The 18201-nt window shown below is 46.2% G+C and overlaps 1 protein-coding gene across 2 annotated transcripts in view; it reads left to right on the forward strand.

The window, feature by feature from the left end:
- Positions 1–3788: 3788 nt before the first annotated feature.
- Positions 3789–18201, forward strand: part of LOC146188561 (uncharacterized) — a 52569-nt gene continuing 38156 nt past the window's right edge. For both annotated transcript variants that reach the window (XM_084603838.1, XM_084603839.1), the window contains exons 1-3: positions 3789–3905; positions 4743–4863; positions 15599–15752. In XM_084603838.1, coding sequence (XP_084459964.1) covers positions 4767–4863; positions 15599–15752 — 251 coding nt within the window. In that variant the 5' untranslated portion in view covers positions 3789–3905; positions 4743–4766. The remainder of the gene's footprint in view (positions 3906–4742; positions 4864–15598; positions 15753–18201) is intronic.

Below are 18201 nucleotides of genomic sequence, written 5' to 3' on the forward strand. Positions count from 1 at the left end.
CGCGCTTATAGACCACAGTTGTTGGAATGTGGTCTGAACGTATACCGCTTTGTGCGCTTCCTGCTTGTTGGCCCACAGCCCGTTTCGTAGTGCCACAAGCAGAGCACAAATTAGTAGGTAGCAGTAGGTAGCTTCTCAACCAGTACGTTAGATGCCGCCGCTGAGTTTGAAGAAACAAATATCATAAAGTTGGTGGCAATACCACCGCTATTCCTGTTCGCCTTTCTTCTCATTTAGTGAAACTTGGTACGACTAAGTGCTAAAGTCTACATCAGATATGAAAGAGAAACATGCTAACATACCAAACAATTAGGACGAGAAAGAAGCGGCGTGAGTGTCAGTAATATATTAAACATGGAAAAGCCAAGACGACTTTGTACACCTTTAAACGATAGAAATGCGTCAATTAAAAATGATTAAAATGAAGGAGAAATCAGTGTTCTTGAAAAATCAATAATTTAATTAAAAATGTTGAAGTTTTGGCAGTCCATGCCTAGCCAGTCCGTTCATTTGGGCATAGTTAGTACCATGTAGTGCATTAGGAACTTACTGAAGCATTTTTGCGTACATTAGCATCTTTATCCAAAGTTTGGTACCGTTAAGTCATTTCTTTTCTTATAATATCCTGACTCCGACAAGGTAAACACTTTAATTTGACATGTACGCGGTAAAACTGTGTTCGTGATATGACTCGCGTAGATTTCTTCGTGACGACCTCTTAGAATAGCTTTCTATTTCTCGATCGTTATTCAGATAGCTTTTAAGGATTCCTTAGTAGAAAAAATTAAAACATGCTACCTTTGTGGCCAGAAAAAACATATACATGCTCGAGGGACAATGGTAACATTGATCATATTGCCCCGGCTACGCGAATAACGTTCATGTTTGTCTACTATAAACAAGTGGGGACCACCTGTATGTACTCCTCGCCAACAGATATAAGGTGGAGCTTGGCTGATGGCGAAAATGTCCGGCGAATTGGTTTAGAGAGCACGCGTCGAGGATGTGGAGGCAGCTGCTTTCGGTAGGCATACGCAATCTTTTTATTTCTCGTAGCAGTTGCGCTTGTTTCCATGACCTTTTAACCTTCATCTGCTGCAATGCTCGGCTCAGCAGACAGTTACGGACAAAACTTGCACTACACTTAACTGGCAAAGGTTTCTTAACTTCTCGCTAAACGACCTGCTAAAAACGATTCCTGGGCAATTTGTTTCTTAGCAACAGAGGGTGTCCAGCATATTTCGGACGCAAAAAGCATCTGGCTTCCTCAGCACTGCTGCATAATAAAGTCTTCTTTCAACTTTTATAACCAGCCTCCATTAAGAAGTTAGAGCAGAAGGTGTCTTCCTCTAAGCTGTGTACTGAGGCTCTAGACTTTCTTTGGGAATCTTTCCCCTCAAAAGGGCAGGAAGAAGTATGTTTTTGCCTTTAAGATGTTTGCAATAACGCCTTGCGAACCATCAGTACTCCTAAGAATGACCCTGTTCGTCAAAGAACGTTTGAAAAGGTTTTAGATATTTCAAAATAAATTAAAAACACGCCTTATTAAAAACACCAAGGTGGCCACTTAAGTTCTGATGCTCAGCCTTATTTTGCACTGAACTCAACGTTTATACTAAAGCAGACAGAAATATTTCATTATTTATGGATATATCATCCATATCTGCGTCCGATTGGTACTGTAAAATTTCTTTATCGAACAGCCCTAAAATTAATTGATTTGGTCGGAAGGGTAACAAACGTCGACCGATTAACTTTCGCGTTCATTTGTGCAGACCACTGTCGCTTTTGCGTGCCTCGATTTATTCAATTTAAAGTGGTTGACGAAACACACCTATCCACTCGTATCCGCAGGCAGGATAAGGAAGGCAGGTCTGCATGACGATCATATTACTGCCAGCTGTGCAGTTCTACTCGATTTTCGCTGTTCAACGACCAACGTATATCACCCATGGTAAGACAATGACCATGTGTATTGTTTTTTTAATGCAATCTCTTCATCGAACAAAGAATTCACTGTCGAAACGTTTATATTTGCGATCAGCGTTTCAATATCATACATACTTCGCAAATCACAGGTTCGTTCGTTGACACATCTGGACGACATGGACTCAGGGTTCTAGTCTTCATATTCAATTTTTCTCATCCTACTCTTCAGTGAAGACTCAGAGTGAGGACGTTTGGATTTGCTGTAAAAGCTTGCTTCACGCTCGCCAGCGAAGATTTGCCAGGTGCAGAGCGTGTTTTCGTGCCAACATTCCTCACAGAGCTTTCCGCAAAGTATTGGTGCATGTCTTGCGTCTTACGATCGTTGCTGGTGCTGCGGTCTGTGATCAAGTTCCTCATAAGCTTCATCTAGGTCTGCAAGTTGTGTCCTGAAAGTAATGAGACGTGGCGCTGAACGCGTATGAATGCGATGGGAAACCTGTTTAGGGTGATGGTGGGATCTTCTTCAGCTTCACAATGTGAGAACATTAGTTGGCTTTCCACAGAAGAACGATCGGACGGGCTTGAGCGTTCACTCATGTTTCTTAGCTGCGTCGAGGAAGCTCAAGCGAATGTCAGAACAGCGAAACGTAGTTAAGGTTTGCAACACTATGGGGAAGTCGCCTACTGTGAAACTCGTAATGATCAAATCAATGATGCAATGTGCTGAACATGAGTGTCCAAATGGAACACAGAGTGAGTTTGCAGATGGTCGTGAAGACGTCCAGCATAGCAATGGTCCAAGCGCCAATTGAAACGGCTACGGACATCGATAATGAACGCGTGCGTGGTTTAGTCTAAACTTATCTGCATTTAAGTGTCCTCATTATTGTAGAATCTCTACCTATTCTGCAATCATAAGGACGCTTAAAACGCCGTTCAGTTCTCTGTAATATACACATACACGATCGTTACCAGCGTCCGTAGCCATTGTCGACATGCGCTCAGAACTTTACTGGACTGGACGTTCACCGCGTATCGCTGTTCCTACATGCGCTCCAGTTTCGAGTTTCCTCAAAGTAGTTAAAAAACACCGGTGTGCGCATGCTCGTCCAATCGCTTCGCTAGTTCGAAGCAACCTGATCGAGAGCTGAAGGGTTCTCCACCAGGCCCTAAACGTGTTTCAGAATTGTGCTTAGACACGTAATGTCACGACTAGTCTCGTTACTTTCAGAGCAGACCCTGTAATTCTCTAGCTATGTGGCATGTTGATGCATAATAAGGCCATAGTGCGTCCATCATGCTCAGCACCATGCAAAACGTCCAGCTATCGCATGCAGCGAACGAAGGAGACATGAAAGTGCTCGTAACACATCAATAATTTTATTAAAAACGTTAGTTTTTAGCAGTCCATTTCTAGCCGGTGAGTTTATTTGGGCATAACTAGTACCATTTAACGGGAATACGAAATCACTGAATCATTTTTACATACATTATTCTCTCACTCCAAAGGTTCGTACCGTTAATTTTTTTTATTCTGGTAAAATCTTGACTGAGGCTAGGTAAACGTTTTAATTTGTCATGCACGTGTTAAAAACGCACTCGCAATACGTGTGGTTGATTTCTGTAACGTCACGCAGATTTCGTCAGTACAACCCCTTAGAATAGCTTCCTATCTCTCGATTGTTATTCATATAGCTTTGAAGGACTCCACAATGAAATACAATAAAACCGGGTGCCTTTGTGACCAGAAACGCATTTACACACTCGTTGGACAATGGTAGCATTGATCATATTGCCTCACCTACGCGAAACGTGTTCAAGCTTGTCGTCTACTAAAGAACCAGGGCATTCTGTATCTTTTTTCTCTGCGACACATATAAGTTGGAGCTTTACTGTGGCTGAAAATGTTCGCCTGCGAATTTGTTTAGAGAGCACTAGACGGGGAAGTGGAGACAGCTGCTTTCGGTGAAGTCATGGTAGGCATACGCATTTTTTTTTTCTTTTTCGTAGCACTTCCGCTTGTTTCTAGTCTTCTTGCGTTTAAGCTTCTGCTGCAATGTTCGGTTTAGCACACAGTCATGGACAAAATTGGTACTACACTCAACTGGCAATGTTAGCTTCACTTCTCGCTAAACGGTATTTTTATAACCATTCCTGAGCATTTTCGTTTTCTTTGAAACAAGGAGTTGCCAGCAGATTTCTGATGCGAAAAGCATCTGGCTTTCCCGACACTGCTTTATGTTGGTCTTTTTTCCATTGTTATATCCACCCTCCGTTAGGCACTTAAAGCCGATTGTGTCTCCCTCTAGGCTGTGTACTCAGTCTCTAGCATTCTCTTGGAAATCCTTTCCCTCAGAAGGGGCAGGAAGACATATGTTTTTACCTTTAGTATATTTGCAACAACGCCTTACGGAGCCACCAGTAGGCCCAAGAATCAATTCTGCTCGGCTACGAACGTTCGACAAGGTTTTAGGTATTCGAGAAGAAATTGAAGGCATGCCTTATTTAAATCACGGTGGGCTCTGAAAACTGTGGTGCTTAGCCTTACTAAGCACGGAACTCAAAGCTTATACAAAACAATATAGAAGCACGTCATTATATTTCCGTCTCACATGTATATACGCGACGCGACTGTTAGCCAAAATGTTTGTATTGAACACCATTAAAATCAATTACATAGATGGCAAGGGCAACCGGCGAAGACCGATTATCTTTCGCGTTCATCTGCCTATGCCAGTGTAGCTTTTGCGTGCCTCGATTTATTCTATTTAAAGTTGTGTGCGGAACTTACACCCTATCCATCGTTTTCGCAGGCAGGATAAGGGAACCAGGTCTCCATGGCGATCATATTACTGGCAGCCGCCGTCTTCATTACGGCACTTCAGGGCAGTGCAACTCAATATTTGCTGGTACACGATCAACATGTCACCGACGGTAAGACAATGACTGTATATTGTTGAATGATGCAATCACTTGAGTGAACAAAGCATTCCCCGTCGAAACGCTTATATTTACCATCGACGTTTCAATACCATAAGTACTTTGCAAAGCATAAATTTTTTCTTGAGACATCTAGACGACATAGACTCAGAGGCCCTGTGTTTATATTTTGTGTAGTCCTACATTTTCTTGAAGACTGTCAGTGCGTCCATGTTTGGACTTTCTGTGAAAGCATGCTTCACACTCGCCAGCGATACACCGTGAGGCGCACAGTCTGTTACCGTGCTAACATTTTTCGCAGAGCTTTCCGAAAAGTATTGGTTAATGTGGTCCGTCCTACGGTCGCCACTGGTGCTGCAGTCTATCATCGCATTCCTCCTACGCTTCATCTCCTTCTGCAGGGTGTGTCCTGAATCAAATGAGACGAGGCATTAAATGCGTGTGAATGCGGTTGGAAACTTGTTTAAGGTGATGATGGGATTCTCTTCAGTTTCAGATGCGAGGACATCAGTTGACTTCGCACAGAAAAAGCGATCGGATGGGCTTGAGCGTTCGCTCACGTTTCTTACCTGCGTCGAGGAAGCTGAAGCGAACGTCAGAGCAGCGAAACGTAGTGAACGATTGCAACAGAGTGGGGAAGTCGGGGAAGTCGCCCACTGAGACACTTGTCATGATGAAGGACATCATGCAGTCTTGTGACCATGACTGTTCATGTGAAACATACAGTTTACAGACGGTCGCGAAAACGTCCAACATAGCAATAATAATCCTGGCGCCCGTCGGTGACGGCTACGGAATCAATAATGAACGTGGGAATGTTTTGGTCACAACGCCTCTGCATTTAAGTGTCCTCAAGACTGTGAATCTCTAAATCATTTGATAACATACGTGCACTCAAAGCTTCATTAGGTTTTAGTAATATAAAAACACACAATCGTTATCAGTGTCTGTAGTCATTGCCGACCTGCGCCCGGGTCTTTACTGGACTGGACGTTATCACTGCAGTCTGTAAATTCTTTGTGCCTTTTTTTAAGAGTCGCATTCAGCGCTTTTAATCGTGCCCTTGATCATGAAGAAAGCCTCGTGGGTGCGTGGGCGTCTTTCACAGTTGTTTTCAAAATTTCAACGCGTATTGCTGTTCCTACATGCTGCGGTTTCCTAAACGCAGCTATGAAACACGTTTGAGCGCTGAAGCCCGTCCACTATCGATTTGCTTGTTCGAAGCCAGCTGATCGAGAGGCTGTACGGTTCCCCACCATCCCCTAAACCGGTTTCCGAAGTGCGCTCATAGGAACGCACGCCACGACTAGTCGCATTACTTCCAGGGCAGACCCTGTTATGCTTTATCTAAGTGGCGCTGTGAATGCGTAATAAAGCCATAGTGCATCCAGCGTGCTCTTTAGAGTACAACAAAACACGTCAAACTATCTCGTGTAGCGTACTTATTCCTTTTTAGCATCCAAGCAGAAACAACTCAGCCGGTGTTCTTATACACTAGGCTTGGGTTCCTCGATGTAACGCGTACCGTCATACGGCGGCATACTGGGTGAGCGCAGATACTGCGTGCTATATAGAGCACCGGCTTCTTGTTTAGCACGCGCTTGTGCTAGCAGACTCAGGTGTAAATCGTTTTAGAGCGTCGCTCTTTCGCGCCTGTTCCCGCTTTTCGCGTCGCCGTCGTGCCTCGTAACCAGCTCCAACCCCCTCTCAGCCCCCCGCTTCGTGCGTGGCGTCGACGGTGTTCTCCAGTTGCCGAAGCGAAGGCTCGCTAACAGCGGATCCCGGTGCGTGCATTCCAAGCCGAAACACAGACCCACGTTGTCTTGACTGGCTAGCGGCGTCAGCGGCATCAGTCAGTCGGTGAAATCTCTTCGCCGCGCGACGTTCCCGTGGGTCCACGTGCTGCCTTTCACAGCCTCCCTACAACTTAATCCACAAAGCTTCCTTCATGAGAGTCAAAAACTTTAGTGGAGTGTAGAGTGAAGTTGAATGTGCCTTAGCCAGCCTTGCTAAGAACAAAGCTAGCGGAATTGATGGCATTCTAGCTGAGTTCCTTCAAAACCTCAACCATGACGCTGTTAACATTCTGCATACATTATGTCAGAAGATTTGGACAACCCTGCAGTGGCCACAGGATTGGAGGAGGTCAGTTTACATCCCCATTCCAAAGAAAGGCAGTGCCAAAGATTGTTGCAACTACCGCACGATCGCGCTTATTTCGCATGCTAGCAAGGTGATGTTGAAAATCCTCCAAGGTAGGCTGCAGCAGTATGTGGATCGGGAGCTTCCGGACGTGCAAGCTGGGTTTCGCAAGGGCAGAGGAACTAGAGGCCAAATTGCTAACCTTCGCTGGATCATGGAAAAAGCAAGAGAGTTCCAGAAACCCACCTACTTCTGCTTTATTGATTATGCGAAAGCGTTTGACTGCGTAGATCACAGCAGATTGTGGCAAGCTCTCCAAGAGATGGGAGTTCCAATTCACCTCATCTGTCTCCTCAGGAACCTGTATGAAGGGCAAGAGGCCACAGTCAGAACTGGGCATGGTCTTACTGATTGGTTTCCGATCGAGAAAGGAGTGAGGCAAGGCTGCATACTGTCGCCCTGCCTATTTAACCTATATGCAGAGTGCATCATGAGGAAGGCCGGTCTGGACGAGTCTTCAGCTGGAGTGAAGATTGCTGGAAAACGTATCAACAACCTTAGGTATGCGGATGATACCACTTTAATTGCAAAAAGTGAAGTGGAACTCAAGAGACTTCTGATGCGCGTACAAGAAGAGAGTGAGAAGTTTGGGCTTAAACTGAACATTAAAAAGACAAAGATCATGGCGCCTTGCCCTATCAAGTCCTGGAGCATCAATGGACAAGAAGTGGAAGCTGTGACAGATTTTCTGTTCTTGGGCTCCAAGATTACCTCGGAAGGAGACTGCAGCCATGAAATTAGGAGACGCCTGCTTCTGGGAAAGAGAGCAATGGTTAGCCTTGACCGCCTAGTAAAAAGCAGAGACATTAGTCTGCCAACCAAGATCCGTATAACTCGTGCTATGGTCTTTCCAGTTGTGATGTATGGATGCGAGAGTTGGACTGTGAAAAAGGCTGACCGCCGAAGAAATGACGCGTTTGAATTGTGGTGCTGGCGAAGACTCTTGAGAGTTCCTTGGACTGCCAGAAGATCAAATCAGTCGATATTGTCGACCATAAACCCTGACTGCTCATTGGAGGGTCAAATTTTAAAGTTAAAGCTCAGCTACTTTGGTCATCTGATGAGAAGAGAGGAGTCGCTGGAGAAAGATTTGATGTTGGGAAAGGTTGAGGGTCGCCGGAGAAGGGGTAGGCAGCGAACGCGATGGTTAGATGGCATCCTCGAGGCACTGCAGATGAAGTTATGTGATGTTAGGAAGATAGTGAGAGACCGGAAAGCGTGGCGTGACATGGTCCATAGGGTCACGAAGAGTCGGACACGACTGAATGACTAAACTGAACTGAACTGAACTTCTTGAAGGAATATATGTGAAAAATAAAATAGTTTTCTGTAATTGTACGAGTACATACATGTCTTGCTCGAATTCTTTGTCTCAATCTATCGAAAAAGGCTCATCAGCTGTTCCACCTTTTTCGATCATGATGATGATGATCATGATCGAAAAAGGTGAAACAGCTAGTGAGCTGCGCTCAAATTTCGCATCAGGAAGTAATGTAATCGTCATCTTTTTGCATATATACTCGCAATCCTGGAAGCTTTTCCTCTCAAAAATAAATGTGAAAACAACTACTTTTTCTACCATGCGTAATTCTCAGAACAAAATGATCATATTACAGTTGGTAAGCACTTTTTCTTTCGCCGTCTTGAATGTTCAATACGGTTATTTTGACGACTGACTTTTTAAAAGCCTTGTAATTGTAAGGTAACGCTAAGGTCGGGCTTTGCGGATCAGGTTTTATTGGAGACCTGAAACCCTGTTCGCACACTGTAGCGAACCACACTTCGCGATGACGAATGGTATCTACAAGAGAGAGCAGGATGAAGACGAAGCAGTACGTTCATCCGTGTGATAGGTGAAGCGCCACGCAGTGTTCACACTATTTCGCCCACGCAGTTGAAGTGGCCAGCCTGGCCGTAATTAGTCCGCAGCATTACGCCGAATAAAAGGCTTCATGCGTGAAACGTGGACAATTTCCGTGCCACGGTAACGACTGTCCGGAGGAGGGTAAACAGGGGAGACGGGATGGTTGGCCGGGGAGGTTTTTGCAAGGGCTGAGTAAGTACCTATGTAACGATGCTAGAACTTGTCACAAAGGCCAGGAGTGTGTAATGGTGTCCAAAGTAGCACTTCGTCGCCGGGACGGAACGAAACATGGCGGTGGGTTGCATCATAGCGGCACTTGCGTTCTTCTTGGCTAGCTTCAGTGTTGAGGCGAGCAAGCCGGCGAGATCTGGCCACTCGGGAAATGAACTGGTCAGGAAGAGAGGATGAGCAAGTGGCTTGGTAGAAGGGAAGAGGCATCAAGAAGGGTAGCGGGAGAACGGTCGTAAACGAGGAAAAACGGGGTGTCGCCTGTGGTCCGTTATACAGTCGTATTGTAGGCGAAAGTAACAAAAGAAAGTATTTATTACGTCCCAGTTTCGGTGGTCCTGGTCGACGTACGTAGACAGCATGTCAGGACGAGTGCGGTGGAACCACTCAGTCAGCCCATTGGTCCGCGGGTGATAGCTGGAGGTCAATTTGTGATGGGTGGTTGAGGTCTCAAAAACTTCGGCTGCAATCGTCGACAGAAATGTCCGACCACGATCGCTGAGAGGCACTTGAGGGGCCCCATGACGCAGTACGAGCGATTCCAAAAAGACGGTCGCGACCTCATGTGCTGAGCCATTAGGCAGGGCAGCGGTCTCAGCGTAGCGTGTTAGGTGGTCGACGGCGGTGACGATCCAGCGATTACCTCGTGCGGACAATGGAAGTGGCCTAACGGGGACAAGGGTGACCCAACGGGTGCTTTCAGGGCAATACATATACCGCGAGAGCACGCTGTTATCAAGTTTGAACTTTTGGAGTTGCCTGCGCATCCTAGCGGTACGAGGGTGAGAAGCATCAGTAAGAAGGTCGATGAGGGAACGCCAGTAAGGATCTGCTCGCTGGTATGAAATAATGGCGTAGCGATCTGGAGCAGCGGCAGGAGGAGCACTGGCGACGTTTGGAGCTCTAGACGACATTGCGACGTCAATTTTGCACGCAGGAAGGCGCGAAGAAGCACTAGGTGGTGGTTCTGGAAGCGGGAAACAGGAAAAAGCATCGGCATCTCGATGTTTGCAACCCGATTTGTATGTGACATCGAAGGTGTATTCCTGCAAACTCAGAATCCAACGGTCCAGGCGTTCAGTCAATTTATTGAGAAGTGATAACCAATGCAGGGTGTGGTGATCGGTAATGATCGTGAAATGACGGCCGTAGAGGTAGGGGCAGAATTTCTGAACTGCCCAAACGACGGCGAGGCACTCTTGCTCAGTAATGGTGTAGTTGCGTTCCGCTGGTGTTACAGTTCGACTGGCAAGCGCAATTACCTTTTCCCGAGAAGTGGTCTCACCAAGATACTTCTTTGAGAAGTTTATATACATTCATTATTAATTTAAACAGCGCGAACACGAAGACAAAGAAGAAGATAAAATAAAGCCACAGGGGTTGTTTCACGTGATTGCTTCGTTTCCGTCATGTTTGTTTTTATCTGGGCCTTGGAGTAAAGGGCTTAGGCATAGTTGTAAGTCAGCACTTGTACGGTGGCGTTCTTTTATATTGTCCTTTGTCTTCGTGTTCGCGCTGTTTAAATTAATAATGAATCGAGAAGCGGTATCACGTTGCAGACGTACGGCGCCGATACCGAGGCTGCTGGCATCGGTGTGGAGATGGACGCAGCAGTGTCTTCGAAGTGAGCGAGAACAGGGTCCGAAGTGAGGGCAGTCTTCAGGGTTTGAAAAGCTTTTTCGCATTCTTCGGACCAATTTAAAGTAGTACGGTCGGTAAGAAGGTGGTGTAGTGGTGCAGCAGTGGTAACAAAATTGCGAATGAAACGGCGAAAGTATAAATATACGCCGAGGAAACTGCGTAAATCCTTAGTCCGCTGAGGGCATGCAAAGTTCAAAACTGCAGCAAGCTTGTCAGGGTCGGGGCGAATGCCATCGCGGTTGACGAGGTGGCCCAGGATCTTGATTTCTTCTTGGCGAAATTACACTTTTTTGTGTTAAGCTGGAGACGGGCGGATGCCAGGCACCTTAATACTTGACCAAGGCGGCATAAATGATCACAAAAAGTAGCAGAGAAAATACCTACGTCATCCAGGTAGCACAAGCATGTTTTCCACTTAAGTCCTCTAAGAACAGTGTCAATCATGCGCTCAAACGTAGCGGGGGCATTACAAAGTCCAAAAGGCATGACATTGAATTCGTAAAGCCCATCGGGAGCAGCGAATGCGGTTTTTTCTTTGTCGGCTTCGTGCATCAAAATCTGCCAGTAGCCGGAACGCAAATCCAAAGTGGAGAAATATTCGGCGCCCTGAAGGCAGTCGAGGGAGTTGTCAATTCGTGGCGTAGGGTGAACATCTTTGGAGTGACTTTGTTAAGTGCGCGGTAATCAACGCAAAAACGCACGGATCCCTCCTTTTTTTTTTACCAAGACGACCGGAGATGACCAGGAGCTAGCTGAGGGCCGAATAATGTCTCGTCGGACCATATCATTCACATTATCTTTTATGATTTTACGTTCTGATAAGGAAACACTAAGGGCGGCGGCTAACAATGGAAGTATCTTCTCTAATGATGCGGTGCTGTGCAGCAGAAGTTCAGCCCAAAGTCGGAGAAGTGACGTCAAAGGAGGCTTAGTGTTTTTGAAGTAATTCCTGCAAAGCTTGGCGGTGAGCCACAGGAAGGTCAGGATTGATGGTGCCAAAGAGAACACAGAGAGAGGCATTGGAAGAAGCCGCTGGTGAGGAAAAAGGGGCGTCAATGGTGCCGAGGGACACCGAATGATTGTCCAGAGCACAAGGAAAACATGTCCCTTTAGTCAGCACAATGGGCACTGGGGAAGGTTTAAAAGCAGCGAGAAGCGCTGTGCCGTGCTCAAACCGAACAAGACTTGCTGGTAACGCGATTCCACGGGTTAGATGGTGATCAGAGGCACGATCACCGTTATCAATGTCAGTAAAAGTAAGCGCGACAAGTTGTTCGCATCCAGGGGGCAACACTGAGTCAGTAGCGCCAATCAGGCGATGACCGGGCTCGGGAGGTTCAGAAGACGGATCGCTCTCGTTCATGTGAATGACCCTGTCACGACACGAAATGTTGGCTGATGCGGCAGACAAAAAATCTCAGCCTAAAATAACTGGATGAGTGCACGGCGACATCACGGCAAATTGTGCGTGGTGGTGAACTCCGTCCACAAAAACTCTCACAATACATTTAGCAGAAGGCCCAATGATTGCACCATTAGCTCCATGGAGTTCAGGTCCATCGTAAGGCGTTTTCACTTTTCGCAAGCGGGAGCAGAACTCAGTGTGTATTACAGAACAGCGGCGCCCGTGCCAAACAAATTCTCAATAGGTAAACCTTCAACTCAAACTAAAATCATATGGGAGAAACATTCTGGGGGATTTTTGGGATGGCGGAAGACTGCAGTTTCCCCCTAAAACTGCAGAGGTCAGTTTTCCGATAGGAAGGGAGTCGTCAGAGAAGCTTGGCGTAGCGGCGAGGTTGAGCGGCGAAAAGGCGAAGGAGAACGGCGTCTTGAAGGTCTGTAACCACCAGGCGGAGCCGAACTTTTTGGCGGGGGTGGTGAACGTCAGGGATATCAGGGAATGAATGGTGGTTAGAGCCGGAGAAGTGAGGAAAGTAGTCTGCTTCAAATGAGTCGTAGCTGCGGCGTTCATTTTGGAGCCTGCGACGCAAGAAACGGGAAATATGGTCTCGGTACCCGCAGTAATAACAAACAGGGCGGGCTGGGTGCCATGTGAGGTAGTATGTCGGTGCCGCAGCAGGTGGTGACAATGCAGCGACATGAGCAGTGATAGACGTCGGTGGCGTAGGCGCTCCAACTGCAGGCGTCAAGGACGTGACCTGGGTGTAATTTGGCACATGACAGGTGGTAGGAGCGACCGGCGTTGGGGGGAAGAAGTCATTGAGGCCAGCTCTCCTTTGGCAATGCTACGCGGGCCGGCACTTGAAGGATGTGGCTCAGATGCAGGGTGGCACAAATTACATTGAGCAGAGAGCTCTTCACGAATTAATCCGCGAATAAGCGCGCGGAGGTCAGAGTCGGTAGTGGAGCCAAAGAAAGTTGGATCAGGCTGCAGGCGTATTTACTGTAGTTCGTCGAGGCGTGGACAAGTCGATATGATGGCCTCGATGGTGGTAGGACGTTCTGCGCGGCCATTGCGTTAAAGGCGAGTGGCCCAATACCTTTAAGCACGTGCCGAACTCGGTCGGCCTCTGGCATGGTGTCATTTATGCTCCAGCAAAGTGCAAGAACGTCTTCTATATAAGAAGTATAGGTCTTATTGGACAACTGAAGTCTGACTTCTAACTCCTACTTGGCGAATCCCGTGCGAACAGTAGGAGCGCAGAAAATCTGGCGCAACTTTAGTTCAAAGGTTGCCCAGTCCGGTATCGTCGATTATTGGTTTAGGAAGCATGTTTTGTCCACATCCGTCAAATAAAAGGTCCCATTAATTAGTTTAAGAGAATCGTCGAATCGGTTGAAAGCACGGACCTGGTTGTAGCTGTCGAGCCAGTCATAAGCGTCGTCGCTGCGGAGACAAGCGAACATCTGCGGGTAGCGCTGACGGCTGCTTACAGTCCAAGTGGCAAGAGGAGCTCGGGTAGACTTGGAAGAACCCAGAACAGCGAAGTGGCCCTCTTGGGTCATCACGAAGGTGGTCGGGGTCAAACGGCGGCTAGAACGAAGCCCCAGGTAGATGCTGGTGACGAAGCAGCGGGTAAATCAAGGCGCGACTTCGCCACGTGTAAGGTAACGCGAAGGTCGGGCTTGGCGAATCAGATTTTATTGGAGACCTGAAGCCCTGGTCGCACACTGTAGCGAACCACAGTTCGCGATGACGATGGGTATCTACAAGAGCGAGCAGGATGAAGACGAAGCAGTACGTTCACCCGTGTGAAAGATGAAGCGCCACGCAGTTCTCACACTATTTATATACATGTTTTGTGTCTTCGCAAAATATTGCAGTAGCGAAAGGCCCACTTGCCAAATTCCAGCACGGCCGATTCACTTGGAGGTTTTTTTTGCAACCGAAATAATTGTTCACAAACTGCGTTTCACTTTCTACTCTGTCGCCAAACTGATGACCGCGAGGTGACATGCCATCTGTCACCCTTCATTTTATTATTTTCCGAAAAGGAGAGAGGGAATTGTCTTAATCTGCGTGAATCTGAAACCCCGGTGGTTGCAGCCAGCTTTCAAGATTGAGTGTAAAGGGAATGGTCGAAAGGGCGTAATGGCGCAGTCCTTTGAGAAATGCCCGGCGCGACATTCTCAACGTGTTCGTGGCGCGGCTGTAAACAAATAAGGTTAGATCCTGTCAACAGATTATTGTGTGACGCTGCGCGAATAATCCTAAAGTCGAGAGGTACACTAAATTTTCTCGAGTGAATAGAGTACAGAAGATGCAATTGTTCATATATTTAGCTTATAAGCCTTCATGAACGCTGAAAATTCATATATCATGCCTAAAAAACACAGAGCGCTACTCCCGATGCCAGGCAATGCGATGCGACCCGCGCGATATTCATGTTCAAAACGATTATTACACCTGCTTCAAGGTTTAAGAAAGTAGACCAAACTCTCTGTTGCGCACATGCTAGATTGGTGAAGCCAAGACACTCACAAAACTCGTGCTTACAACCAAATGGGCGAAGCGGCGTGAGATAGCGTCACTTGAAACGGAAATGGGTACCAACGTTGGACAAGTAAAAAATATATTGTAAAGCGTTTTAGTATTAACAGGTACTGACCGCTAGAAAGACGACACGCTCAAATACGCAAGAGCTTGTGTGTGTGCGTGTGTGTGTGTGTGTGTGTGTGTGTGTTCTATCTTTCTAGTGGTGTGTGTCTGCGCTAGACCTTTTACATAATCTATATGCACTTAATCGATATGCATAATCGATATGCACGATATGCAGGAACAGGGTGCGGCAAGAGGGCAGAAGCATCCTCCGTATGGTGTGCGACAACTTAGGGGGGCCAATAGACCGGTTTACATGGACCCGACAGTGGGAGTCAAGTTAAGGAGTTGAGTGGACTCGACCCCACCGAGTTTACATGAACCCGACCTGACGAGCGCAGAACCGGCTCTGGACGAGCGACTATTACGGCAGCACCTCGTGTCGAGACAAGGAACTAGCACAGGACTCATAAGATTCTGGTTTCTCCCCTGCGCATCTCCAGGTTTTTCCGCGCCGTTCTCCTCTCCCACTGTGCCACGACTCAATTTGACAGCGTTTACATGCTTCTTGAAGTGGGCTCAAGTCCAGTCAACTCCCCTCTCCCCCCCCCCCTGCGCCGGAGTTGACTCGACTCGACACCTCGACTTCTCGACCCAACCCGGCAGCGTTCACATGAACCCTGACACCGGTTTTTGACCCAATCACTCAACTCAACCCGCTCCTGTCGGGTACATGTAAATGCCGCTAATGCCGGAATAGCTGCTGTAAAGGGTGTGCTTTCAACTCGCAGCACGGAGGCATGCTGCCGGTAACGACACCGTGGTCACTGTGGATGACCTCAGGCGCCTCGGTCTTCCCAAGCTGAGCAAGTCCGTGCGGGACTATTACGAAAGCGGCGCCGACCAGGAGCAGACGCTGAGGGAGAACGTGGCGGCATTCAAGAGGTACGATAAGAGCATTTGGAGCCCTAGCCCTACTCAGGGCAAAGGCCCAGCACTGCTCCATGCTTCGGTTTGTCCTTCAGGTAACCTTAAGAGCAGCTTTGTAACACAGTAGCCCTAAGTTGCACTATGATGTTTCTCTCCGAATTTGACAATGACATGTATTGTCTAAAATCTTCCCAATTAGAAAAATGAACTAGATTAACCAAATAATTCATCAATCAGTCAATACTCAGCTCAGGCTTTATTGTCACCAAAGAAAGGGTACATTGTGAGAAGGGATGCATGGCGGGCTCCGACCACCCAGGCAACAGTGACACAAAGATCGTTGAGAATTTTTCCTTGTAAAATTCATATAACACTTTTATATACAAAATTCATTGTAGAAATATGACATGATTTTGGGGAACATACCCCCTATACATTACAAAATGGGCAAAAAATATTGCACGCTGATTCGCAATGAAATATACAACACCAATATAAGACAGGACAGGAACACCATGTTGTAATAATTGAGGCACGTCGTTTAGAGAAATATTTCTGAGAGTTCCTTTTTCCTTAGATCCATTACAAATATGTGGTATTTTATGAAGTCGTTTAATATTTCCCAAGGACTGTGCGAGCAATTTCTCGGCGTGCATAGTTAGCACACGGGAAAGGAATTTCCCGTGGTGGTTGACGGTGATTATCGTAAGCAAGTACCTGTTTCTCTATATTTGCGAGTGTGAGAACAGAATATAGCTATCTGTGTACCACTGTGGAGCAAATTCTTATGAGTTTGGACTTGTATATTTATCAGCTTTTAATATTTTAATTTAGCGAGAATGATTTTAGTATATTTATAAAACAGAGTGCTTTCAATTTCTCTGTTCTCTTTTGCAGCGAGATCAGACTATGATATTATTGTGAAATGGTCTCTCTCGATATCAGCGAGCAGTAGCTAGGCTAGGAGTGAAACAAAGCGTTACATAATGTTTTTTTGTGTATTTCATCTGGAAATTAATGGCAATTTTTTTGTGAGATTGCTACAGTTATAGCACTTTAGAATAAATGTGGTAAATATGCACGTCCAGGAACGTGTGTTCGGAGCGAAAAAGCGCCAACTATTTTCACACATTGCGCTTCATTAACTACATATGGAACAATGATAACGCTTATGTTGAATTTCAAATGATTTACTTGGTGCAAGACATAGCACGCATTTCGTTTTCGACTAATTTAATAGTATCTCATTATTCTGAAGCAAACTGAGTTTGCATGGGGTGAAATACTTCCCACATATCTTCCGGTATGAACATATTAGTGTCGTCAGCATAAATAACAAATCGGCAAAATTTATCAGTTAGTACTAGATCGTTAACGTAAAACAAAAAGGGGACAGGGCTCAAATTCCGTCTTGCGGTAACCCAGATTTTAAGAACGGTAATTGTGTTCCTTAATCTTAAAAAAATTGAAAGCGTGAGGAATATGATCGAATAAGTTACACAATGTTCTGCGCAAGCCATATCATTCTTGATTATCTGTTAATAGGGCGTGATTAACACGATAAAATGCCTTACTAATATCTACGTAGACTCTAAATTAACGGCAAAACAAAAAAAAAATGCCACTGCTAAGCAACACGGCTGGCAGCTGTATACGACTGGATAAAGTCCTAGGACACATGGAATATGTTCATTGTACCAAAACTCTGTGTGCTTCTCATTGCCACTGACAGCACACCAAGGTAAGCGTGAGGGAACGAAGGTTAAGAAGCCATCCCTGGCGCATTTATGCCGTTGCCATCCTCAGAAACTCCAGCCGGGAAACCTTCACGTGACTTACTGCTGTAATTTTTTGTTCACAACGCCGGTGACAGATTTCGTGGTGAACGGGGCATTTAGCGTTATCTCGTTAATGGCAACTGAGCTAAACGCTCCCGCCCAACTAGTCTGTCGGTAAAAGTTGCGATCGTTTAAAGCTATGAAATGAAAGGGCTTTGTTAGAGACTCCATGCTGACCACCAAACAAAACAGCGTGATGTAAATCTGGCAAATCTGGCATGGGCCAATAAATCAATGAAAACATAGCGCCAAAGTTATGTCACAAGTCGAAACAACACCATGTTTCGGGAATAAGTAAAACAAACTTGTATTTGTAAAAGGCTGTCGGAGCAAACCAGGATAGCACTGTAAGAAGAGGAGTATGTTGTCGTGTGGCCAGGAACATATAATTCCCCGTGGCTCAGACTTGCCTACAATGTTCTGCCGAAATTGCAGGGTTGCATAGCAATTTTCACAATAAATAATGTTTGCTGCTATGAGTGGTAAGGTGAGGTGATAGCGATCGAGCTGTTGCAACCACCATTCTTAAGTGTCTCTCCGATTCGCGCTAAGCGACCCTAGGAATAGATATACCTCTAAAAATGGATACGTAATAAAGTTCATTCTACTCATTTTCGCAGACTGTT

The sequence above is a fragment of the Amblyomma maculatum genome, chromosome 5, assembly GCF_055883805.1.
Source record: "Amblyomma maculatum isolate TAMU_Amacu chromosome 5, ASM5588380v1, whole genome shotgun sequence".
Taxonomy (NCBI): Eukaryota; Metazoa; Arthropoda; class Arachnida; order Ixodida; family Ixodidae; genus Amblyomma; species Amblyomma maculatum.